This window comes from Cricetulus griseus, chromosome 7 (assembly GCF_003668045.3).
Source record: "Cricetulus griseus strain 17A/GY chromosome 7, alternate assembly CriGri-PICRH-1.0, whole genome shotgun sequence".
In the NCBI taxonomy this organism is placed as follows: Eukaryota; Metazoa; Chordata; class Mammalia; order Rodentia; family Cricetidae; genus Cricetulus; species Cricetulus griseus.
This window is the reverse complement of record NC_048600.1, coordinates 21,058,873-21,081,427: the sequence shown is the minus strand read 5'-3', so window position 1 is coordinate 21,081,427 and position 22,555 is coordinate 21,058,873. Positions and strand designations below refer to the sequence as shown.

The window sequence follows — 22,555 nt, the reverse complement described above, 5'->3', positions numbered from 1 at the left end:
TCTTGGAGGCAAAAACTGAGTAGTTTTTGTGATTGTAGACTTTCTCCTGGAGTGGATGGTAGAGGCTCTGTTTTAAGGCTGTGACATGACCTGTGATTTATGTCCCTATTTCAGATCAGGAATCTTTTCTCTTGCCGGTAGCTTTTGCTGGCCATAAGAGATCAGACTAGAGAGTATATTCTCCTTTACCCTGTCTGTGTATTTCTCTCTTCTCTTGAACCAAGTGCCACATCCTGTCAATTTTGCTTTGTAAACTCCTGAACTTGATGCCCCCTCTTTATAAGTGCCCCCAACACATCCATTTTGAGTCCCTGCTTCATCCTGGTGCCTTGTACCCCTTTCTCCCATGCACATCTTTCCCTTTAGAGATCTTTCCAATTTCCCTCAGTGGAACTGATGTTTTATTTCTGGTTTTCAAGTTTTAAAGAAAACTGTTTTTACTTACAGTTCTGGCTGCCAAGGCATTTACGAGCATGGTACAGTGTCATGGACTGAAGCTCTGAAGTCTGAGTCTGAGTGGGTATCAGTCATGGTCACAAATACACCTGGAAAGGCCCTTTACTTGTAAGGCATGTCCATCCTGCAGTCTGCTGACTGCATGGAGCTCACTGCAGCTTTGAATGGGCCCAATACCAACACTGAGATGGATTTTTTTTTCTTGTAACTCGGTTGCATGGTTCTTGAGCAGGAACTTTGTAGATGGCAGTGTGGTGTTGAAATGGGAGCTCAGTTCATTATAGTCTTGCCAACAGAATAAAATCCAGTTTCTTCAGAATGGTTTACTGGTCCCTGTACAGCATTCCTGTTGCCCACCTGACACCATCTGCTGACAGCTCCCTTTCCCACTCTGTTTGGTCAGCTGTGCTGCTCTTGTTGAGGACCTGGGTCCAGTTCACAGCACTCTCCTGTGGCAGCTTACAACTGTTTAATGTTCCAGCTACAGGGCATCCATGCCTTTTCTGGCTTCCAAGGGCACTTGTACACATGCGGCACAAATCCATATTCACATGAGTAGAAACAGGACTTTACATCCCCAGCCCTCCTTATTTTCTCTCTGAGGAATGGATCTGATATACCCTGATTAGTATTAGAACTAAAAGCATATCATGAGCCCAACCAATGTAGACCCTGGATAGTACGATAATTCTCGAGGATGCTGTGTAAGAGACTGTGAGAAGAGGGCAGGGGTGGGAGAAGAGACTATTCGTGCCAGGAAACGGAACATGTTTAACTTGAAAAGGTCTTTCCCAGCCAGTTTCTTTCCATGTGGATAGTCCTGAAACCCCATCCTGGGAAGTGTAATGATATCTGTAAGATATACGCTGTTTAATTATGTGGAGATAATTATATCCTCCTGAGTGTCAGTGTCCAAACATAAATAATGGGCTCTCCTAAAAGTACATTGCTGGAGCATCCACAGTCATTGTAAGAGCTCATCTCTGTCTCCCATGAATCAAATGTGGAAAAGAGGAGAGCACTTTTTCTCTGGGTGGATGAGTTTGGGATGGACAAATGTAGGCTGCAAGCCCTACAGCCGCTGACTTGTCGAGAGCCTCATGGTTGAGACTGTAGATGTGTTTATATTGTGCAAGTAAGTAATCAGAATTGCATTGCTTTTTATTCTGTCTCTCTCTCCCCCCCTCTCTCTCTCTCTCTCTCTCTCTGTGTGTGTGTGTGTGTGTGTGTGTGTGTGTGTTGGGGAGGCCAGAAGATGAAATGTGAGTACTTAATAAAGAAATGGGAATTAGGTCATTAAATGATACTGTAGGTTTTCTTTAGTAAAACTAGCATTTTATGTTCAAGTTTTTGAACCCCTTCCAGACAGCCCTGAAATGTGCTTTTCTTCTTGCAAATGCATTTCCTGTTTTGCCTTCAGAGCAGCCCATCATTCTGGAAAGGGCAGATTAAAAATAAGTCCTGATGAGGCAGGACTGGGCACAGGCTAATATTGTCTTGTGCTCCTTTCAGGTGCAATGTGATCTTGGGCATCTCCCTTCCCGGCCAGCACTCTGCCTCCTCTATCCATCATGGTGTTTGGTGAGTTTTTCCATCGCCCTGGACAAGACGAGGAACTTGTCAACTTGAACGTGGGGGGCTTTAAGCAGTCTGTGGACCAGAGTACACTCCTACGCTTCCCTCACACAAGACTGGGGAAGCTGCTGACCTGCCATTCTGAAGAGGCCATTCTGGAGCTGTGTGATGACTACAGTGTGGCAGATAAAGAGTACTATTTTGATCGGAACCCCTCCCTGTTCAGATACGTTTTGAACTTTTACTACACAGGGAAGCTGCACGTCATGGAGGAACTGTGCGTGTTCTCCTTCTGCCAGGAGATCGAGTACTGGGGTATCAACGAGCTCTTCATTGACTCCTGCTGCAGCAGCCGATACCAGGAGCGCAAGGAGGAGAGCCATGAGAAGGACTGGGACCAGAAAAGCAATGATGTGAGCACGGACTCCTCCTTTGAAGAATCCTCTCTGTTTGAGAAAGAGCTGGAGAAGTTTGATGAGCTGAAATTTGGTCAGCTCCGAAAGAAAATCTGGATTCGAATGGAAAACCCAGCTTATTGCCTGTCGGCCAAGCTCATCGCCATATCCTCCTTGAGTGTGGTGCTGGCCTCCATCGTGGCCATGTGTGTACACAGCATGTCGGAATTCCAGAATGAGGATGGAGAAGTGGATGACCCTGTGCTGGAAGGAGTGGAGATTGCATGCATCGCATGGTTCACTGGCGAGCTGGCCATCCGGCTGGTTGCTGCCCCTTCTCAAAAGAAGTTCTGGAAAAACCCTCTGAACATCATCGACTTTGTCTCCATCATTCCCTTCTATGCCACGTTGGCTGTGGACACCAAGGAAGAGGAGAGTGAGGACATAGAGAATATGGGCAAGGTGGTCCAGATCCTTCGGCTCATGAGGATTTTCCGAATTCTGAAGTTAGCCCGGCACTCTGTAGGGCTTCGATCTCTGGGGGCCACACTGAGGCACAGTTACCATGAAGTGGGGCTACTGCTTCTCTTCCTTTCGGTGGGTATTTCCATCTTCTCCGTGCTTATCTACTCTGTGGAGAAAGATGAACTTGCATCCAGTCTCACCAGTATCCCCATCTGCTGGTGGTGGGCCACTATCAGTATGACCACTGTGGGCTATGGAGACACACATCCAGTCACCTTAGCTGGGAAGATCATTGCAAGCACATGTATTATCTGCGGCATCTTGGTGGTAGCCCTTCCAATCACCATCATCTTCAATAAGTTTTCCAAGTACTACCAGAAGCAGAAGGACATGGATGTGGACCAGTGCAGTGAAGACCCACCGGAGAAGTGCCATGAGCTACCTTACTTTAACATTAGGGATGTTTATGCCCAGCAAGTACATGCCTTCATTACCAGTCTGTCTTCCATTGGCATCGTGGTCAGCGAGCCTGACTCCACGGATGCTTCTAGCATTGAAGACAATGAGGATGTTTATAATACTGCATCCTTGGAGAACTGTACCACAAAATGAGCAGGGGCATTGGCACCGATATCTTGTGTCCCTTCCTGACATTAGGTTAACACAGCTTTATAAACCTTAATGGGTTTGTTCAAATAAATCATTTAATTCTCAGGGTGTACCTTTTAGCCATAGTTGGACATTCATTGCTGAATTCTGAAATGATAGAATTGCCTTTATTTTTCTCAGTGAGGTCAATTAAATGCCTTGTTCTGAAATTTATTTTTTACAAGAGAGAGTTGTAATATGGTTTTTTGAGGAAAAAAGTAAATGATATTGGGAAGGATTTATTGCTACGGCTTATGCATCATTCTGTATTTGTCATTCACTCACATTGAGCTAACTATAAATTACTGATGATAGAGCAGAGGCCCAGCTGACCGAAGACGACATGCATGTGAGATCTACAACATGAGACAATGCATGTAAATCCATGTTTATGTTTCAGACATGGGAATTGGGAGCCCAATAAACTTCTAATTCAGTATGGAGAAAGCCTTGATTGTATGTTTTTATGTCAAGTACGAATATCCTATTATCCCATAATGGGCTTGGAAGGTCTTAGGGTTTCTATTACTGTGATGAGACACCGTGACCATGGTTGTCTTATAAAGGAACACATTTAATTGGAGATGTCTTTCAGTTCAGAGATTTAGTCCATTATCATCATGGGTAGAAGCATGGCAGCATGCAGGCCGACATGGTGATGGAGCTGAAAGTTCTCTATCTTGATCTGCAGGCAGCAGAAGGAGACTGAGTTACACTGGCGAGACTTAAGCTTCTTTGACCTTAAAAGCCCACTCCAGTAGCCCACTTCCTCCAACAAAGCCACAACTACTCCAAGGGCACACCTCCTAGTAGTGCCACACTCTATGGGCCCGTGGGGCCATTTTCATTCAAACCACCACAGAAGGGAAAGACTCCAATCACAATATCAAGAATTTTTGCTTGCAACTGAGGTGATAGCTCAGTTAGTAATGTGCTTTCATGGGGACCTGAGTTCTATCTTCAGAACCCACAGTTAAAAAAAAAAGTCAGGCATGGTGTTGCATGCATGTCATTGCAGAGTGGCATTCATTGGCTGGCCAGCCTTGATTGCTTGGTGACTCTCATATCAGTGAAAGACCCTGTCTCAAAAAGACAGATAGCATTGAAGAATGATACCCCAGATTGTCTTCTGACTTTTACATACATATGCACTCGTGTGCACACCCCTGACACACACATGTGTGCTTTATTTTGAGTACACCCAATGATATGCTAGTTTTTTTGTTCCTTATACTTATGGTTGGCAGGTAGAAGAACACATCAATAATAAAATCATGTCAAATAATTAAAATGATTAAACATGTGGATGTTTGAGATATATAAATGTATGGTATATTTTATCTAGGTGTATTTCCAGTGCAGTTTGAATTTTACAATACTTTGTACTTCTAGGCTAAAACTTGAAAATTAAATGGACCTGGGTAAGCCCACCCACTCAGCAGCACAGAGTCACGTGTGAGTGGAGGAAAGGAGAAATACACAAACACATAGATGTGGATCATTATGTAGAGGAGTGAGTGCCGAGTCTCTAAGGCAGGGGTGCCCACAACCATTAGATGAGCCAGTATTTTCAAACTACCATATATAAAGGGATGGCTGCTTTTACACAGAAACCACACTACAAAAGGAGACATACTGATTATTGCCTGAGCCAACAGCATAGTTCCATCACACATATGGGGAATGTAGCCTCAGACTCCATTTTGGAGATGTAGCAAGAAGCTAACTGGTGCTGGCAGGTTGGCTGCCAGTTCGGTCCCTGAGCTCTTTCGAATGGGGAAGCCACAGGGATTTCTTGTGCAATGTTTTATGTGTGGAGATGCATCTCATTGAAAGCCTATCTATAGGCTGTCAGTACGTATAGAATGTCTCATTCTTCTTATTATGTCTGTGATGTCTGAGATAGACACGAAGAAATAGTTTGCTTTTCAACTTGAAGTTTATTACATGAGTGTGTCATCAGAATTCTACTCATTTGGAAAACCTTTTTCAACCCAAATGCCTTTTTTGATGTCATAAATGCAGTTTTATAGCATAAATATAGGAGTTGGGATCTTGTTTTATTAAAGATTTTCTAACTAGCAGTGAAGTAACTGAAGCCTGTTTATATAGCCAATATCGTAGTGATAGCAGGAGCAACATCAGGACCAAAACCAGGGGACCTAAGTGAGTATTTTGCTGATATAATCTCATTTATCTTCTTGCAATCTCCCTAGCACCTAGAGTTTATTTCCGCCTTCATTTGAAGATGCAGAAGCCAAGGTTGTCTTGGTAAGTACACAACTAGGCTTTGAACCCAAGGAGGCAGATTCCAAAGCTGGTCTCTGAACGGCCCTTAGGGGAGTGGGTTTGAGGTAACCACAAAACAGGCGCCTCTGGAGAGAAGAGGAGCAGCAAGTACACTTAGAATTTGATTTTTTTCCTGTGCCTGAGTTAGAGGGGCATCCTGGACTGTGTGTGTACCTTTCCTTTCCTGACCCAGAAACCAGACATAGTTATTTACAGATGTTTCTAGAATAACCGTGAAGCTGGAACAGGCTCTGAGGGACTCTGATTAGAAGACTAAGTGAAAAAAACTAGTTCTCCAGCAATTTGAGTAGGTTTCAACTGGCGGGAGCAGGCAGGGGGTTGGGTGTGTGTGTGTTCTGAGTCAGTACTAAGTAGAACTGCTTGTGTCTGTGCTCCCGGGAAGTCCTGCAGTGGTTACTCTGTGCCTGAGTGTTTGTCTGCTGGGTCTCCTCTCTGGTCTTCGATACTGCTCCTCAGTACCTCGTCACCCCATCCCTGTTCCTACACTCCTCACAGATCTCTCTGTTCCTATAGAGAGAGACATAGGCCCATCCTATCTGGAAGTGTGGACTTGGTGGCTAAATTCCCATTTCACAGTGTGACCAAAGGCATGAACTGGCAGCAAAGAAAACCAGACAAACTCCATAATGTTTCTGTGTCGATGACTCCTGAGGTTCATTTGAGCCAACCACTTCAGAGAGTGTTTGTTACCTTACAGCTCACTCAATTTTTTTTGCTGTTGTTGTTCCTACTCTGTGAACTCTTTCTGCTTTGGTTGATTTGTTTGTTTTATTATCAGCACTAGGGATTTGCATGACCACGAATACAGCTAAAGGTCTGATCTCCTCCCCAGTCCTTCACCCTGGGGACAGAATAAAAGGGTCAGGAGAGTGAGAAAGGAGGAAAGGGGGAGGTGACAGCTTCCTGGAGGCATTGATACACCTGAGCTGTTTGGGGGTCTGTGTTCTGAGTGTGGCTAAGTTCAACTGGCGATTAAACCTTCACTGGTGCTGCAAAGGCCACTGTTCTGTTGTAGACTGCCTCCAGCTGCATACATAACGTGCACTAAGCTCTACCTCTGTTTTCTCTTTCTCCCCTTTTGCTCAACACCCAATTTTAGTGGCAGTGTCTTTTACCTTGAGGTGTTCCTACCTCCTACCCCTTTTTGTCTGGTGGAGGATCAACTGTGCAGTTACAGGTAGAACTTTGATTGCTCCGTCTTCTTGTTTTGATTGTTTTGTTTGGTCTCTCAGATGCTTATGTATACATCCAGTACTCCATCTTGTGTTAGTTTCATATTTCACTCAACAGTTTTGGGGAGCACTTGCTGTTGTCCCCATCTGGAGGGACATAGACTGCTATTCATTGCCTTGGGGCTTGGAGACCTCTGCTGTATTTTGTGAGTGTTGATTCACAGCACTGTTTAGAAATGTTTGCCAACATTGAGAAAAGGGTGGATTGTGCCATATGGAATTGTCAATATCTATTATTTCTGATATAGGATAACAGCAGTTTCAATATGGTTCAATTTAGTGTTGTGAGCTTGCCTTCTGTTGGGAAAAATGTTTCTTAAGTTAGAGACAAACGTGTGTGTGTGTGTGTGTGTGTGTGTGTGTGTGTGTGTTTGTATGTCTGTCTGTGTGTGTATGTGTTTTTATGTGTGTCTGCGTATTTGTGTATGTATGTGTGTTTCTGTGTGTTTGTATGTGTGCATGTCTGTATGTGTGTGTTTGTGTGAGTGTGTGTGTGTGTGTGTGTGTTTGTATGTCTGTCTGTGTGTGTATGTGTATGTGTGTATGTTTGTGGGTGTGTTTGTGTGTGTATGTGTTGTGTTTGTATGTGTGTCTGTGTGTATGTTTGTGTGGGTGTTTGTATGTGTGTGTAGGTGTGTATTTGTGTGAGTGTGTGTGTGTGTGTGTGTGTGTGTGTGTGTGTGTGTGTGTTAGCATAGTGAGAACTGGGCATGGGGACCCCGGGGTTTCCTATCAACTCCATGGCTTGTATGTATGATCAGGAAGTGAGGAACAATCAGAGCTGGAGGGGAGGATGATTACTAGGACCCTTTGTGCCCCTCACACCTGCTAATTTATGTTCTCCCCAAGCTGGCTATGTTCTTTCCAACTTTGTTTCCATTATGAATTTGCATAATAAGAACTGGTTTTAGTCTGCCAACTAATTTTTCTTTTGTTCTCGGCCAGTGGATTCCTAGCCATTGAAGTCTGACTTCTGCTGCTGGGGCCCTGGGAGTTGGCTACCTCAAAGCTTCAGTAGTCAAAGAAAGGCATTTGCAAAAGGTTGTCCATCTCTCTGTGTCTGGTGGCAGGACTGAAGGCTTCTGTAGCTCTGGTAGCCAGGCTGGGTGAAAAGTTTTCTGAAAAACCATAGGTGTGTGACTTTGATTTGTTCTCACAGAACTGGTGTCTTAACCTTGGTCATTTGCAGCATCTGTTAACTTTGTCCTTCCCAGGCAGGATGCCAGAACATTTAGGGGAATAAGAGAGAGGAGAGGTGAACTGGGAGAAAAAAAGGTCTTAGATCTTTAAGCACTCCTTAAGGTCATGGACTTGACAACTTGGGGCAGCTTACAAGGGCTTTTAGAGGTCATATCACTCCTAATTTTACAGTGAGAAAGAGGAATGAATTGCTTAAGGTCATGTAGCAACATAAAGACCAAATCCATACTAGAACATAGTCACAGCTCTGCTCCTGCCTTTTCCCTCCCTTTCCTATGTAAAACACACACACACACACACACACACACACACACACACACACACACACACACACAGTTTTTGGTCTGTTTTTGTTTTTGTTTTTGTTTTTCTCTTTGGGGGACTGCCACCCAGCTTCCAAATAAATACACAGAGACTTATTCTTACTTATGAATGCCCAGACTTAGCTTGGCTTGTTTCTAGCCAGCTTTTCTTAAATTATCCCCTTTACCCTTTGCCTCTGGGCTTTTACCTTTCTCTATTCTATATACCTTTGTTTCCTTCTTACTTTGTGGCTGGTTGTGTGGCTGGGGACTAGCCCCTGGTGTCATCCTTTCCTCCTTCTTTCACTCTTCCCCCTCCTTTTTTCTCCTCCTATTTATTCTCTCTACACGCCTATTTCTCTCTCCTGCCTAGCTATTGGCCATTCAGCTCTTTATTATAGCAATCAGGTGTTTTGGACAGGCAAAGAAACAACTTTACTTGGTGATATTTTGCTTATGATCTAACAAATTAACTTTGCCTGAAGATCAGAATGCAAAGCTAGCCACACAAGTCAGCCATACAGGCCAGGTAGTGGTGGTACATATCTTTAATCCCAGCAGCCACACTAGTTAGCTATAGAAGCTGGGTGGTGGTGGTGTATGCCTTTAATCCCGGCACTAGAGAGGAATATAAGGTGGGTGGAAACAGGAGTGCAGTGTATTCAGTCTGCAGTCACACTGAGGACAGGGTGGCCCCAGCCTTGGTAGAGGTAAGAACTCTCTAGTGTGCTTGGCTTCTTTGCTTTTCTGATCTTCAGGTCGAACCCCAATATCTGTCTCTGGATTTTTGTTATTCATGCTATAGCTTTACAGAGTTAAACAAATTTAACATAAAAGAAGTAAACACATCTTTGCATCATTAAACAAATATTTTACAGCATAAGCAAGTGTAACACATCTTAAGCTAACATTCCAACACACACACACACACACACACACACAAATATTGTGTAAATGTATGTGTTCATGTTTTGTGTGTGTGTGCACATATTGTACATGTGTGTGGTGCCTCAAAGTTGATGTCCAGTATCTTCTATTATTTTTTCAACAAGGAGGTAGAAAGTATTAATTTCCCTCAGTTTTATAAACATCCAAGTGAGGTCAGTATTTCAGTTGAGAGCCTCACAATGCTCCCAAGCCTATGTGTTTTCTATTACAGCTATAACAAGTTACCACTTCCTTGGTGATTTGAAGCAATGGAAATTTGTCTTCTGAGTCTGAACTTGAGATATAGGAACTAAAATTAAGGTGGCACCAGAGCTGGTTCTGCTGGAGGCTTTAGGAAGACAATTTGCTTCTTGCCTCTTCTAGGCTCCAATAGCTGCAAGCATCGTTGGCTTGCTGCCATGTCACACTAGTCTGTTTCTCTGTGGCTGCATTGCCTCCATATCTTCTGTGTCACACCCCCATTGGCTACTCTTCCTACATAAAAATCTTAATCCCACCTGCAGTCTTTTTGTGATATAAGGTGACAGTCACAGGTACCAGGGATTGGGACCTGGATATCTTGGAGGGCTCCTACATCCTTAGTTGAGGACAACTCCAGTAGTTACACAGCTACTTAGCAGCTTTCATTCTAATGGTGTGCGAGCATCAGTGCATCTTAATGATTAGGAGTGACAAACAGTGGGAACAGTGAATGACAGACAGCATAGGCTTTTTTCATTAAACAATCTGAATTTGAATATTTGCTGTCTTTCATCATGGGCAAGTTCTTTATAAAACTTCCCTATTATTTATTTAGACAACTACATACATTTGTAGGGTTGATTATGATCATATTCACCTCTGTTACTCTTACTCCTCTCCACTCTTGCTGACTCCCGTCTTACCCACTAGTTTCTCCTCTTCCCCGGTGTCTTTTTTTGTGTGTGTGCAGGTTTTGTGCAGGTAAGGACCTCTGTGTGTTCATGATTGTAATGGTCATTTCATGTCCAGAAGGCAGCATTGCCTAAGGCACGGATCCATTCTCTGGCTCTCAAAGCCTTTCTAGCCCATTTTGTGTGATGCTCTCTGGGCCTTGTAGGGGGTAATACAGCTGTCTTGTTTAGGGCTGAGAACTCAGTAGTTACCTATGCTCAGCATTTGTCTAATTGTGTGTCTTTACATCAATGGTTGCCTTCTACAGGAAGAAGCTTCTTGGATGCAGACAGACAGCAGCACTAGTCTGTGGTATAGTGTAAATGTCAAAGAGGCAGTTAGGCTACTTGTCCATTAGAAAACATGAGCTGAATATTCTAGGGCCCGTGGCATCCTCAGACATAGGATTTTGACCAGGTTTAGAGTTTCAACAGTTTCTGAGCTGGCATGCGAACCACCTGAGATAAGCTAACTGAAGCTATGTATTATATAACACGGAAAGTCATTTATGGATATATACTGTATGCCAAATACTACACTAGGTACTGTAGAGAAGCTACCCAATTTAATTTTTTTTCTCATTTCTATGAGATGATTGATCTTTTCTTCCTATCGCTGGTATTTCCTTCTTGCCTATCATCTGTGCCCACTGATGCAACAGTGGCTATTCTGGAGTTAACTAACTGCTTTCTGATTGAATTTGAGTTCTGCCTCACAAGAGTGAACACACAATTCTGTTGAAACTCTTATAGGTATTAAACCAATGACAATTTAAGAAAAGGCACTGATGCAGATTTTAAATTACAAAGCTACAACCCAAAAGAGCAGAGTCATAAATACTATTATAGAAATATAAACTGTAGAGAGAACTGTAAGGCTTTAAAAAAAAAACCCATTAGAAATCCAATAGATTCAAAGATGGGAAATATCACTTATCCAAGGATCAGGTCATCTGTTGATCTTTTGTTTCTGTTCTAGATTTGTTTCTTTTTCTTGAGTAGGCTCAGAGCAGCCCCTTCACCTCTCCAAGTTTCAGTGTTTTAATATATGAAAGGAATCATAGTTTTGAAGATATGAGCATGCTTCCAGTGTATTCCTATAAACACTTAATATTCTGCCATCAGAGACTTTTTTGCATATAAGAAAGACAAACAAGGGGATTGGAGGGATGGCTCAGTGGTTAAGAGCACTGGCTGCTCTTCCAGAGGACCTGGGTTCAATTAGCAGCACCCTCATGGCAGCTTACAAATGTCTGTAATTCCAGTTCCAGGGGATCTGACACCTTCACATTTATTTAAAATGAATTTAAATAACTATTAATGAAAGACAAACATCAGGTTCCCAGTGGACTTCAGTGCATCACTGAAAACAAATAAGCAAAAAATTATCAATAAATAGAACACAGCTTTCCTCTCAAGTACATCCTGCCAGTCACCAGTATGAATGTGCAGTGTATTGAAAAGTTCATGGTACTGTAAAGCCAGATGTACAAAAGCATGCATAGAGCTGTTTCTTCAGTAGCAATTAGTTGATGAAATCATGCCTCGTCTGCAGCGGGCAAACGGGCTCTATTCCCATTGGAGTGGGAACATGCGCTCTGGTATTTATAAACTGAGAAAGATGTTTGTCAGCATGTGTGGTGCACACATTCATTGCTGAGAGTCAGTGAGAAATAGCCTTCTTGTCTCTGAAGAGCTAATGATGGATTCGTAAGTTCCATCAGCAACTCTATTGTTGCTGGGGAGTCTCAATAGATGACAGTTCCAGCATGTGCAGTTTTAATATTGGGCTAGGCAGAATGCAAGGCCCCAGGTTGGATGCTTGCTCCATCCTTCTTTGGACCAACTTGGCTGATTCTAGAGGCAAAGGATCCCGGTGCAAGAAGCATGGCATCACAGAGAAAAGGACCCACGAGAGTCTGAGTATTCAGAATCTTCATTTTTATCCTTTCTATTGCCTAATACCTGAATCCTAGAAAGACAGTACAAACATGTTGTCACCTCATGACTGGGGTCTGTAGGATTTCTGCATCCTTCCCAGGTTCTCAAGGGAGTTGGCTTTGGTAGGAACGGGCTCATGGTTGCTTATACCCTTGGTTTCTGGGCCAGCTTCACAGTTCTGCAGCCCATAGAAGAGAAGCATAAGCTCTCCACAAGGTTCACAGAATAAAGTCAAGCTCTCATCAAGGGCTCCATCATACTGTAAGATCTAGAGTCTGATTTCAGCTATTCCTTCTGTCTACCATTTAGCCTTGGGCTCTACATCCTCCAAGTAGCTCCTACCTCTGACAGTTTCCAAGGTCTCCCAATAATCCATTCAATTATGAACTTATCAATGGACTGACACATGAATATCATCATTCATATATCCTTGGGCCAGGACAAATAATCTGTTTCTCACTGCAGTTCCCACTCTTTTCCTCAGCCTACAGTCTATGTGTGACCCCAGTAAATGCTCTGGGAATCCACCATAAGGAGTCTCTCGTGCCAACCTGAGCTCTCCAACCAGCAGGGCCTGAGCTCAGTCTGCTACAGCCAGCAGGAAGGGCCTGAGCATCTCCTTCGTTCAATAGAAATGCAATATAGGCTATATGCTCTCTGCTGCTTCGTGACCATGCTCTGACAATAGTGAAAAGGAAACAGTTCCTGGGGATGAAAAACTTTTAATATGATAGAGTGGTTAGCAGGCTGTTGTGTGTGAGTCAAACAGAAAAACAGAACAGGGCTTGGAAGTCAGTCGGTTCAGAGCCAGGCTTTCCCACTCTCTTGATGGATAGATAAGATTAGGTTATGTAATTTCTCCAATGCTTCCCTTTTCTTAACCTTAGGAAATGGGCTATCAAGGTCCAATTCACAAGGTTAAGTTGTAATTCATCTTACAAGTACTTAGTGGGCGCTTCTTATGTTTGAACATGAAATGCCTACTGATAGCTAAAGACTTGATTGGGACCGATTAGCAGAGGCAATCTCTGTTGGGGAATATTCTTTTAAGGTATGCTACTTTTGTTTATGTTGCATTTGTTTAACTCTGTGAAGCTGTGTTACTGTGCCTGTCTAAAACACCTGATGGTCTAATAAAGAACTGAATGGCCAGTATCCCTGAGGCAGGAGAGAGGATAGGCAGGGCTGGAAGGCAGAGAGTATAAAGAGAAGGAGAAATCTGGGAGGAGGATCAAGATGGAGCAAGGAGAGGAGGACATCAGTTGCCAGCCACCCAGCCAGCCACGGAGTAAGAGTGAAAATAAGATATACAAAAGTAAGAGAAGGAAAAATCCCAGAGGCAAAAGGTAGTCGGGTTAATTTTTAAAAAGCAGGCAAGGAAAAAGTCAAACTAAGGAGGGGTGTTTATAATTAAGAATAAGCCTCCATGTGTGATTTATTTGGGAGCTGGGAGGCACATCCTCTCAAAAGCCTAAGGAGTAAAGAGTGAAAAGCAGCAACAGATTTCTGATGATATTCATGTGTCAGTCCATTGATAAGTTCATAATTGAATGGATTATTGGGAGGCCTTGGAAACTGTCAGAGGTAGGAGCTACTTGGAGGATGTAGATCACAGAAGAGTGTATGTTGTCTCTATTTTTCTTTCTTCCTGTCTCCTTCCCGCCCTCTCTTCACCCCATCCCTCCACCAGCTCTCTCTTACCTTACTGACTGCTACATGGCTCAGTTTCACCAAATGGTCCCTGGTATGGTGCTCTGCCTCACCAAGGTCTAATCTAATAGCACCAAGTAACTGTCTTGTGAAGTCTCTGAAATCCAGCCAAAATCATCTTCCCTCAGGTATTTTGTCTAGGTGAGAGAAAACTGATGGACAGTGTTGAACACATGCTACTTTCTCTCTGATTTTATTAATTACTAATACGCTTGCAGCTAAGGTTTCATTACATAAGCTGAACTTAAACCCTTGATACCTGATGGTGAACCTGAGGGATATTTTAGGGGTATTTAGGGATTTTTGATTTTTTTATAGTGTTCCACACATGGAATGGCAGCTGTACTACAATAATATTATATGCGTATCTTATTTTAAGTACTTTAATTACATTAACATAAGGATGCCCACTATCTCCACTCTTAGTCAATATAGCCTTTAAAGTCTTAGCTAGATTAATAAGACAAAGAAAATAAATAAAAAGGGTACAAACAGGAAATAATTATTCCTATTTGCTGATGACATGATCCTATATTTAAGAGACCATGAAGACTAACTGGATCTGGAGACAAGAGGGGTTATGAGCGGTCATGTGGGGGCTGGGAACCAAACCTGGAGCCTTTGCAGGTGCTCTTAGTGGCATAGCATCTCTCCAGACTTCTCATTTCTTAAAGGCATCATCTCCTAATAGTGTTAAACAGAAAACCAAACGTTTAACATAAGCTTGGGGTGGGGAGGGGTGGTCTCGAGCCAAACTATAGCACTCAGTATTTCTCAGAGCTAGATCCCTCACCTATGTCTGTCCGTGTTTATCTTACCATCATTCATTCATTGATTCATTCATTCATTCTATAATGACCATGTGCCTGGTGACTGGACAAAGTCTTCCAGGCCTTGAATAATAGTTGCATCATGTTTGGTACCAGCTAATTCTTCCCTTCAGCACTTCCATCACACATTTATTTATCCCTTTTCCAGCTACTGATGTCCCCTCTTTCTATTGCTGGTAAATTCAAATCAGCCATTAAAATGTCCATCTCGTCTACCCCTACCACTTTTGCTTTCCTGTGCTAATCCAAGCTTCCCAAGGATGGTAAGCAGTGATGTCCTTCCTGTCCTCTCTGCATGTTCCCTTCTAGTCCTCATGGCTGAGCCTCATCTCTGTCACTCTCCTGGAGCTGCTATTTCTAGTTTTTTTTCGAGACAGGGTTTCTCTGTGTAGCTTTGGAGCCTGTCCTGGCACTTGCTCTGTAGATCAGGTTGTCCTTGAACTCACAGAAATCTGCCTCTCTCTGCCTCCCAAGTTCTGGGATTAACGGTGTGCGCACTGCTATTCCACGCCCCACCCCCACACCAAGCTGAAGTCTTACCACTGGACACATCTCTACCCATATTCTCAGAAACCTTGCACAATAATAAATAATAATATTCTCTCTTTATAATCATCTGGTCATTCTCTTGCCTGTATGTGTATGCACTTGCACATGTGTGTAGGTACCTAGGCATGTTTGTGCATATGCTTTCGGATAGTAGGAGACAGTTTCAGGTGTCATTATCCTGTTACAATTTCCTTTATTTTTTGAGAGAGAATCTCTTTTTAAACTTTAATTGAAGTTTTTTTCATTTATTTTAAATATCAACCATAGTTTCCCCTCCCTCCTCTCTTCCTGCTCCCCCCCCCACCCCGGTGCATCTTCTCCCCTCTACATCCACTCCTCCTCTGTCTCCATTCAGAAAGGGGCAGGCCACCCATGTGCTTGAACAAAGTATGGGACATCAAGTTGAGGTAGGACTGAGTTCCTCTCCCTGGAGACTGGATCTCTTCTTAGTCTGATTCAGCTAGACTCGCTGGCTAGCCAGCCCCTGGGGGCCATCTTCCTCTATCTCCCAGTGCTAGGATTATAGTACATAGTCCTAGGCCCAGATTTTGACATAGGTCCTTGGGCTCACAGTCAGGTCCTCATGTTTACACAGAAACATGACTGACTCATCTCCCCAGTCCTACCCATTCTTTCTGAGCTTTGATGATCATTCATATTCTACACGATGCTTCACTATGGTCTCTCCCAGCTTCCATCGGTTGGCTGGTCTTGTTTGCTTGCTCATTTTTCCTTATACAATTACATCCTCTCACATTACTGTAGCAGTCATTGATAGTCCAGTCCTTCCTTCTCTTCTTTCTGTATTTATTACATCTTATGCTAGTGAGTGGGATAACGGAATTAAGCAACAAAGCAAAGTCCCAACCTCTGCTCTTGTGAACTCTTTTGTGGGAAAGACGGACTATAATCAAGGAACTGTAAATATAAATGAAGCTGTTCATTTATGACCAGTGTTGGCATGAGACTATGCAATAATGATTCTTCCCACAACAAGTGAGGTACACATCAAGACTGAAGGAAGAATGGGATAAAAGGTACTTAAAGGCAGTTAAAGGGGGATGTTCTTGGCAGAGGCAACAGCATATACAGATGGCCTGGGCAGGAGGAGTCAGTTCATTGATGAGTCAGACGAGGGTGGCTGCCGGGAACGGGAATGAGTGAAGCTGAGAGGTGGCCAGGCAGACTGGACACGGCCTGGAGGGTTAGCAGGAGTTCTGGTCTTTATCCTGTGAGCATTCAGGAGGTCCTATGACTAGATTTTAATTTTACCTTCAAGTGTGGAGAACAGAGAAAGGCAGAGATCAGTTGGATATATAGATGGGTTGGTGCTTTAGCAGAACAGTCATCAAGAATAGAGACTGGAGGTCACTTGAATGTCTGTCAGTCTGGGGAGTACTTTGCCTTCTCAAACTCAGGCTTCAGCTATGGAAAAGCTCCATTCTTCAGAACAAGGGACTTCACGGAATCCCCAAGGATATAAGGCTGTTTCTCTCGTTATTCCTCTGTCAGCAGTGGCGCACAAGTCAGACTGCATGAGCCAGTGGCTAAAGCCAGACACTAACCTGCCTAGATCTATGTCTAGAGGGGATCAGAAGAGCCCCCTTGCTGCCACCAAGAAAAGCACCCCGAACAGCCAGTACCAGTTCTTGGAGAATGCTGAACATCCGCCTACCCTCTTTGATGTTTGCAGGATGAGTAGCTGTCCCTTTTGCATTCAGACTATGATACCACTGGCCCATACCACTGGGGAATCACAGGAATTCTGGGTCATATGAGATCACTTTTAACTTCAAGCCTAGGGGTTAAACACATGCATGATGAGTGCATGCATTTATAATCATTAAACTCTGCAACTGAAATATGTAATGGAATTAGTATCTGGTTGTGAAGTCTTGCTCTCATTTTCCCAGTGGTACCCTCTCTCTCCTGGTTATGTGGATAAGTGAAGAACTCAGCATCTTCATTTTGCTTTTTTTGCTTTGATAAAGTACCCTGATGCAAAGCAACTCAGGAGAGAGAGAGTTTATTTCACCTCACTATTCTAGGTTGTGGCCCACCACAGCAGGGAAGTCAAAGCTTCAGGAATTGAAAACAGCTATCATATTGTATCCCCAGCTGTGAGCAGAGAGAGAAATGAACACATGCATTTCTGCCTCTGCTCAGTTTGCCTTCTCTGTTTGTATACAATTCAGGACTTAAATCCCTGAGAAAGTTACTGCCCCCTCAAGGCTTGCTCCTTCCACATCAGTTAGCTTCATCAAAACATGCCCTTCACCCCTGAAGCCACACATGCCCACAGCCCAACTTGATCTAAACAATTCCTCATTGACACTTTTCCAATATTATTTTAGATTGTGTCAAGTTGACAAAGTGAACCATTACCCTTGGTACATTTTGGCTGAATTAATATGTAACTTATTTTAGGAAACCTTACAAAAATATGCAGAACATAATGGACTCAGAGCACACTGGGGAAAACCCTAAATCTAAGGAAGAACTTGGTGGGCATTGCTTAGGTGTGACAAACAGAGATGACATTAGGAGATCATTTACAAGCACAGTGGGAAATGAGTAGACACCTTTGCTTCCAAACATGGGGAAAGAGAGGGAGTGAGTTTTGCATGGTTGTTCGAGGTCCTGTCTTTGCAGTTACTTCATGTATTATGAGGAAGGAGAGGCAGAAGCATGGGGTGAGGAAGCCCAGATGCCCTGCTTTCCAAACCTATGCCGATGTCTGGATTGTTTCTTCGCTCTGTTTCTGGCTGGATCTTAGGGTTGGCACTGAGCTTCGTAGCATTGCAGGGTATGAGTGGAACATCGGCAGAGCAATTTTAAATAAACACATCCATCAGCCCTTTCTGAGCTCAAGATAAAATTATAAGCTGTCAGAATTGGAAAGCCTGGCAGAATCATTTAGCATTTCACAGATGAGGAACCTGAGATATACTGAGGAACTATCAATATGGCATCAAGCAATTTCTCAGGAAAAATCAAGAACTTGATATTCTTAATTCCCAGGACAGAGGGATCTTCTTCTTCTTCTTCTTTTTTTTTTGGTGCTTTCTCTCTGGTTCTGCTCATATTCTTAGGTCTAGAAAACTTAGAGGACATGAATAAGAAACACCCTGTATCTGTTGAGATTCTCTTGGTTGTAGGCAACAACAACAATGAATTTTCAACTAACAAAAGCTTCAAGAGGAAGTCACTAGGCAATGGTGTGGGCAACACACAGATGAAGGTGCCCAGCCTTAAGCTGTGGGTGTGGGCAACACACAGATGAGGGTGCTGAGCCCTGAGCTGTGGGTGAACAGGAACATATTATGGTCTGAGAGGCCTATGTGATGATTGTCAGCAGCTGTTGAGGTTTTGTGATCCACAGTATTCATGCTCTTTTTAAAATATAGTTTTCTTGCTCTTACCAAAAATCTTCAATTATAAGCATGCTAAAGAATCTAAAACACTATAATGGGGCCGGGGATATAAGTCAGTAGGTAAAATGCTTACTAAGACTGATTTGGACCTGAATTCAAATCCCTGGAAGTTAGGAACAATAACATGTATCAGTAACTCCAGTGCCCTTAGGGAAATATGAGAAGTAGAGAAAGAAGAATCTTCAGAAACTCACAGGGCATCTAGCCTGTCTCATGCAACAGCAGCAAACAACAAAAAAAGATCCTGTCTCAAACAAGGTGAAAGTCAAGGATTGCTACTCATGGTTGTCTTCTGAACTCCACATGTGTGTACAGGTTTGGGATTGCAAACACAACACAACACACACACACACACACACACACACACACACACACACACACACACACACGAGCACACACATACAATGTAAAAAATCATTACAATGATTCTTATCAATTAAAAAAAAAGTCAGGACTTTCATGAATAACAAGTAGTTTTGCCACCCTGTGGATTAAAATTATTGTTTATAAGTGGGGTAGTGCTGGTGGTGATGATGGTGGTGGTGATAGTGCACAACTTTAATCCCAGCACTCAGGAGGCAGAGGCAGGCGACCAATCTGGCCTACAGAATGAGTTCCAGGACAGCCAGGGACATTCAGAGAAACTCTGTCTTGAAAAACCAATATATATATATAGGTTTATAGACATAATTATAGACATAATATTTGTGTCTTACAAAAACTCCTGTGTTGGAACCCTGACTCACAATGCCGTGGTCACTGTTGACAGGGTCTTTTGGAGGCAGCCAGGGCTTGTGGAGGTCAGGAGAGTAGGATCTTCATGATAGAATTAGTGTCTCTGTAAGCAGAGATAGAGAACTTTGCATCTGTCTGTTGTGGGAGAACACATAAAGTGGCCATCTGATTCTACCCACACCTTGATCTTGGACCACTCCCTATAACCATGATGGATAATTGTAGGGGGAAATGCTGGCCACACCCTTTTGGGGGCTGGCACAGGTGACCCCGACCAGGCACACTTGGGCATGGTCAGAGTGACATAGCAAGACTTTAAGTATGAGGGTCTCACACATGAGGCTGTTCTCTGACCCGCCTGGTTATACAGGACTGACTCCATCGTATGAGTAATTTCCTAATAAACCATCTGCTCATCAAACTAGCTCTGACTCCATTACGATCCACATTAATTGTGATTCAGGATAGATAATGTTTGAAATGAACCACACGGAAGGGTCACTTGCTGTTTTCATGACTGGTTGATTTGCAAACCCACGGAAGATAAGGATATTATGGTGTCACAGCATGTGTGCCTAAGGACTTACCAATACTGTGACCTTAAGTCCATTCATTTCTTCTCACTCAGTAGAGCCAGTTTGCAGGTAGGGAATGGCTAGCTTTCTATTCTTACTTTGGTTGGCTTGGTTGGTATTTGTGCCTGAGAGTGCCATGAGCCTATGTGGGTGGTACAAATGGTTCAGGGAAGGTTTTGGGGTGATGAATCTCTACAGAACCCCTGTACCCATCTCTCACTGTAAAGACTTGAATCTTTCTTTGATGCTACCATGCTTCTATTTCCATTTTCTTTGAATACAACTCCATGCAGAGGCTGGCCCATGTGGTGCTCCTCAGAATTTATTAACACTTTGCTGAGGTAAGTGGAGATGTGATTTCACCCAGTTTTTCCTTTATTACACTTCAAAAGCCTATCACCATGCTTCTGGTTATAAAACACACCTCCTACATTCTGTCTTTCTGAGCAGTCAGCGTCAGGAACTTTGGCCAACTTTTACCTGCTATTTGATTTCATGTATCCTAAACACTACTATTAAGAAAGAGTTCACACTGGTAGAGAAGCAGAGAAGAGTTGAGCATCTAGACCCAGGGTGAATTCAGGAGTTCCTGTGCTTGCTCTGTGTAATGCTCACTACTGAGGACCCTCTGGGTACTTTCCTTGCTTCTTCTCGAGGGATATCTGTGCATCAGACTTGCATAATTGCTTGCCTAGATTCTATTGCCAGTTCCCATCAATCTTTGCTTTCAGAGGCGTGACTCTCCTTACTTTGTCCTAGTGTCTATCTCCAGCCATCATTTTAAGTTATTTGTTTGCTTTCAGGCCTGACTGGTCTCCGGAAATAATTTTTTTGTTTTCCTTCCCCCATTAAAGCAAGTAATTTCAAGCTTGCAGCATTTATTAATTATAGAATTCTTCCATTCAGACCAGACAAATATCCGTAGGATGTGACTGGTAGGTTAGAAGGCCACTTTAGAAAAACTTGACATCTGTAGAGTGTGTGTTTGTGAAAGCAAGGGTGTCTTGAAGAGTTTCGACACATACTTGCTTTCTTTCTTGGAGTTTTATAGACTTCATTCACCTCCTTCTATTTGATAATACCTTTGGAGTTTTGGCTAGTAGTACTAAAAGGATCTTAGGATCATTTTGTTTTCTGTTAATGCCCAGCAATTTATAAAGATATTTTCCTATGTAGTGTCATCATTGTTTTGGAAAGACAAAATAAGGGGGATTATTAGTCTTTATCTTATTATTTCTCCAGCCTGATGCAAGGTCAGATTGCTTTATTTTGAAGATTGTAGTTCAATCATGACGGAGTCATCATATCTCTGTGTTGATTCATTCCGTCTGTTATTCTTGGCTCATTAACAATGAGAATCTCTTGTTACTGGAGGATTGACTGAGTAACAAACTTTGATTAAATATGACAGAGAAAAGCATATCTAGGAGATGGAGAAAAAACCACAAATTTTGTTTGGTGTCAGATTTTAGAACAAATTTTCATGTAGCTCACAGGCTGGCCTAAGGCTTGCAATGTAGCCAAGGCTATCCTTGAACTCTGAATCCTCCTGTATCCACCTTCCACATGCTGAGATTATAGATGTATATACCCCTCCCCCAGTATTTCTTAAACTCGTTTGTTCTGACACATCTAAGCCAATTCTTTTTTTTTTTTTTTTTTTTTTTTTGTTTTTTGGTTTTTCGAGACAGGGTTTCTCTGTGTAGCTTTGGAGCCTATCCTGGCACTCGCTCTGGAGACCAGGCTGTCCTTGAACTCACAGAGATCCGCCTGCCTCTGCCTCCCAAGTGCTGGGATTAAAGGCGTGGGCCACCAAGTCTCGGCTCATCTAAGCCAATTCTACCTCCTCCACTTTGAGCTACCTGGGATAACATAGACCATGCCTATGGACTTTTTCTTTTGAATTAAGTTTTATTGTTTGCATCTGAAAGAGAACTACCTGGTACAATTGCTCCATGCAGAGTGGACACAGTTTAGGATATCTACCTTCTGTGTAGGGGAATAGGCAGGTGATTTTTAGCAAGATGGGGAGGCCTGCTACTCGTTTCTAAATAAAACACAAGCCAGTTAAATTTGAATTTCATGTGGTATATTTATGACTCCACGCTAATTGTTTACAAGAAAATTCAAATTTAAGTGTCATGTATTTTACCTGGGAAACTTAGTCTCCTTCTATGGTTGTATTTTGTGAGTGTGCTTATTGGGTTTAGGTGTGAAATGTTCCCATAGAGGCTCATGTGTTTGAACATGTGGTCTCCAGGTGCTGCCACTATTCAGGAAGTTTGCTGGAAGAAGTAAGTCACTTGGGGTGGGCCTTGTAGTTTTGTAGCCAGGATTTA

At 42.9% G+C, this 22,555-nt stretch overlaps 1 protein-coding gene across 2 annotated transcripts in view; it reads left to right on the top strand.

The window, feature by feature from the left end:
• Kcns3 (potassium voltage-gated channel modifier subfamily S member 3) overlaps window positions 1–5,184 on the top strand; it is a 47,171-nt gene extending 41,987 nt beyond the window's left edge. For both annotated transcript variants that reach the window (XM_027424638.2, XM_027424637.2), the window contains one exon: window positions 1,969–5,184. In XM_027424638.2, the coding sequence (XP_027280439.1) occupies window positions 2,028–3,503 (1,476 nt within the window). In that variant the 5' untranslated portion in view covers window positions 1,969–2,027 and the 3' untranslated portion in view covers window positions 3,504–5,184. The remainder of the gene's footprint in view (window positions 1–1,968) is intronic.
• Window positions 5,185–22,555: the final 17,371 nt, after the last annotated feature.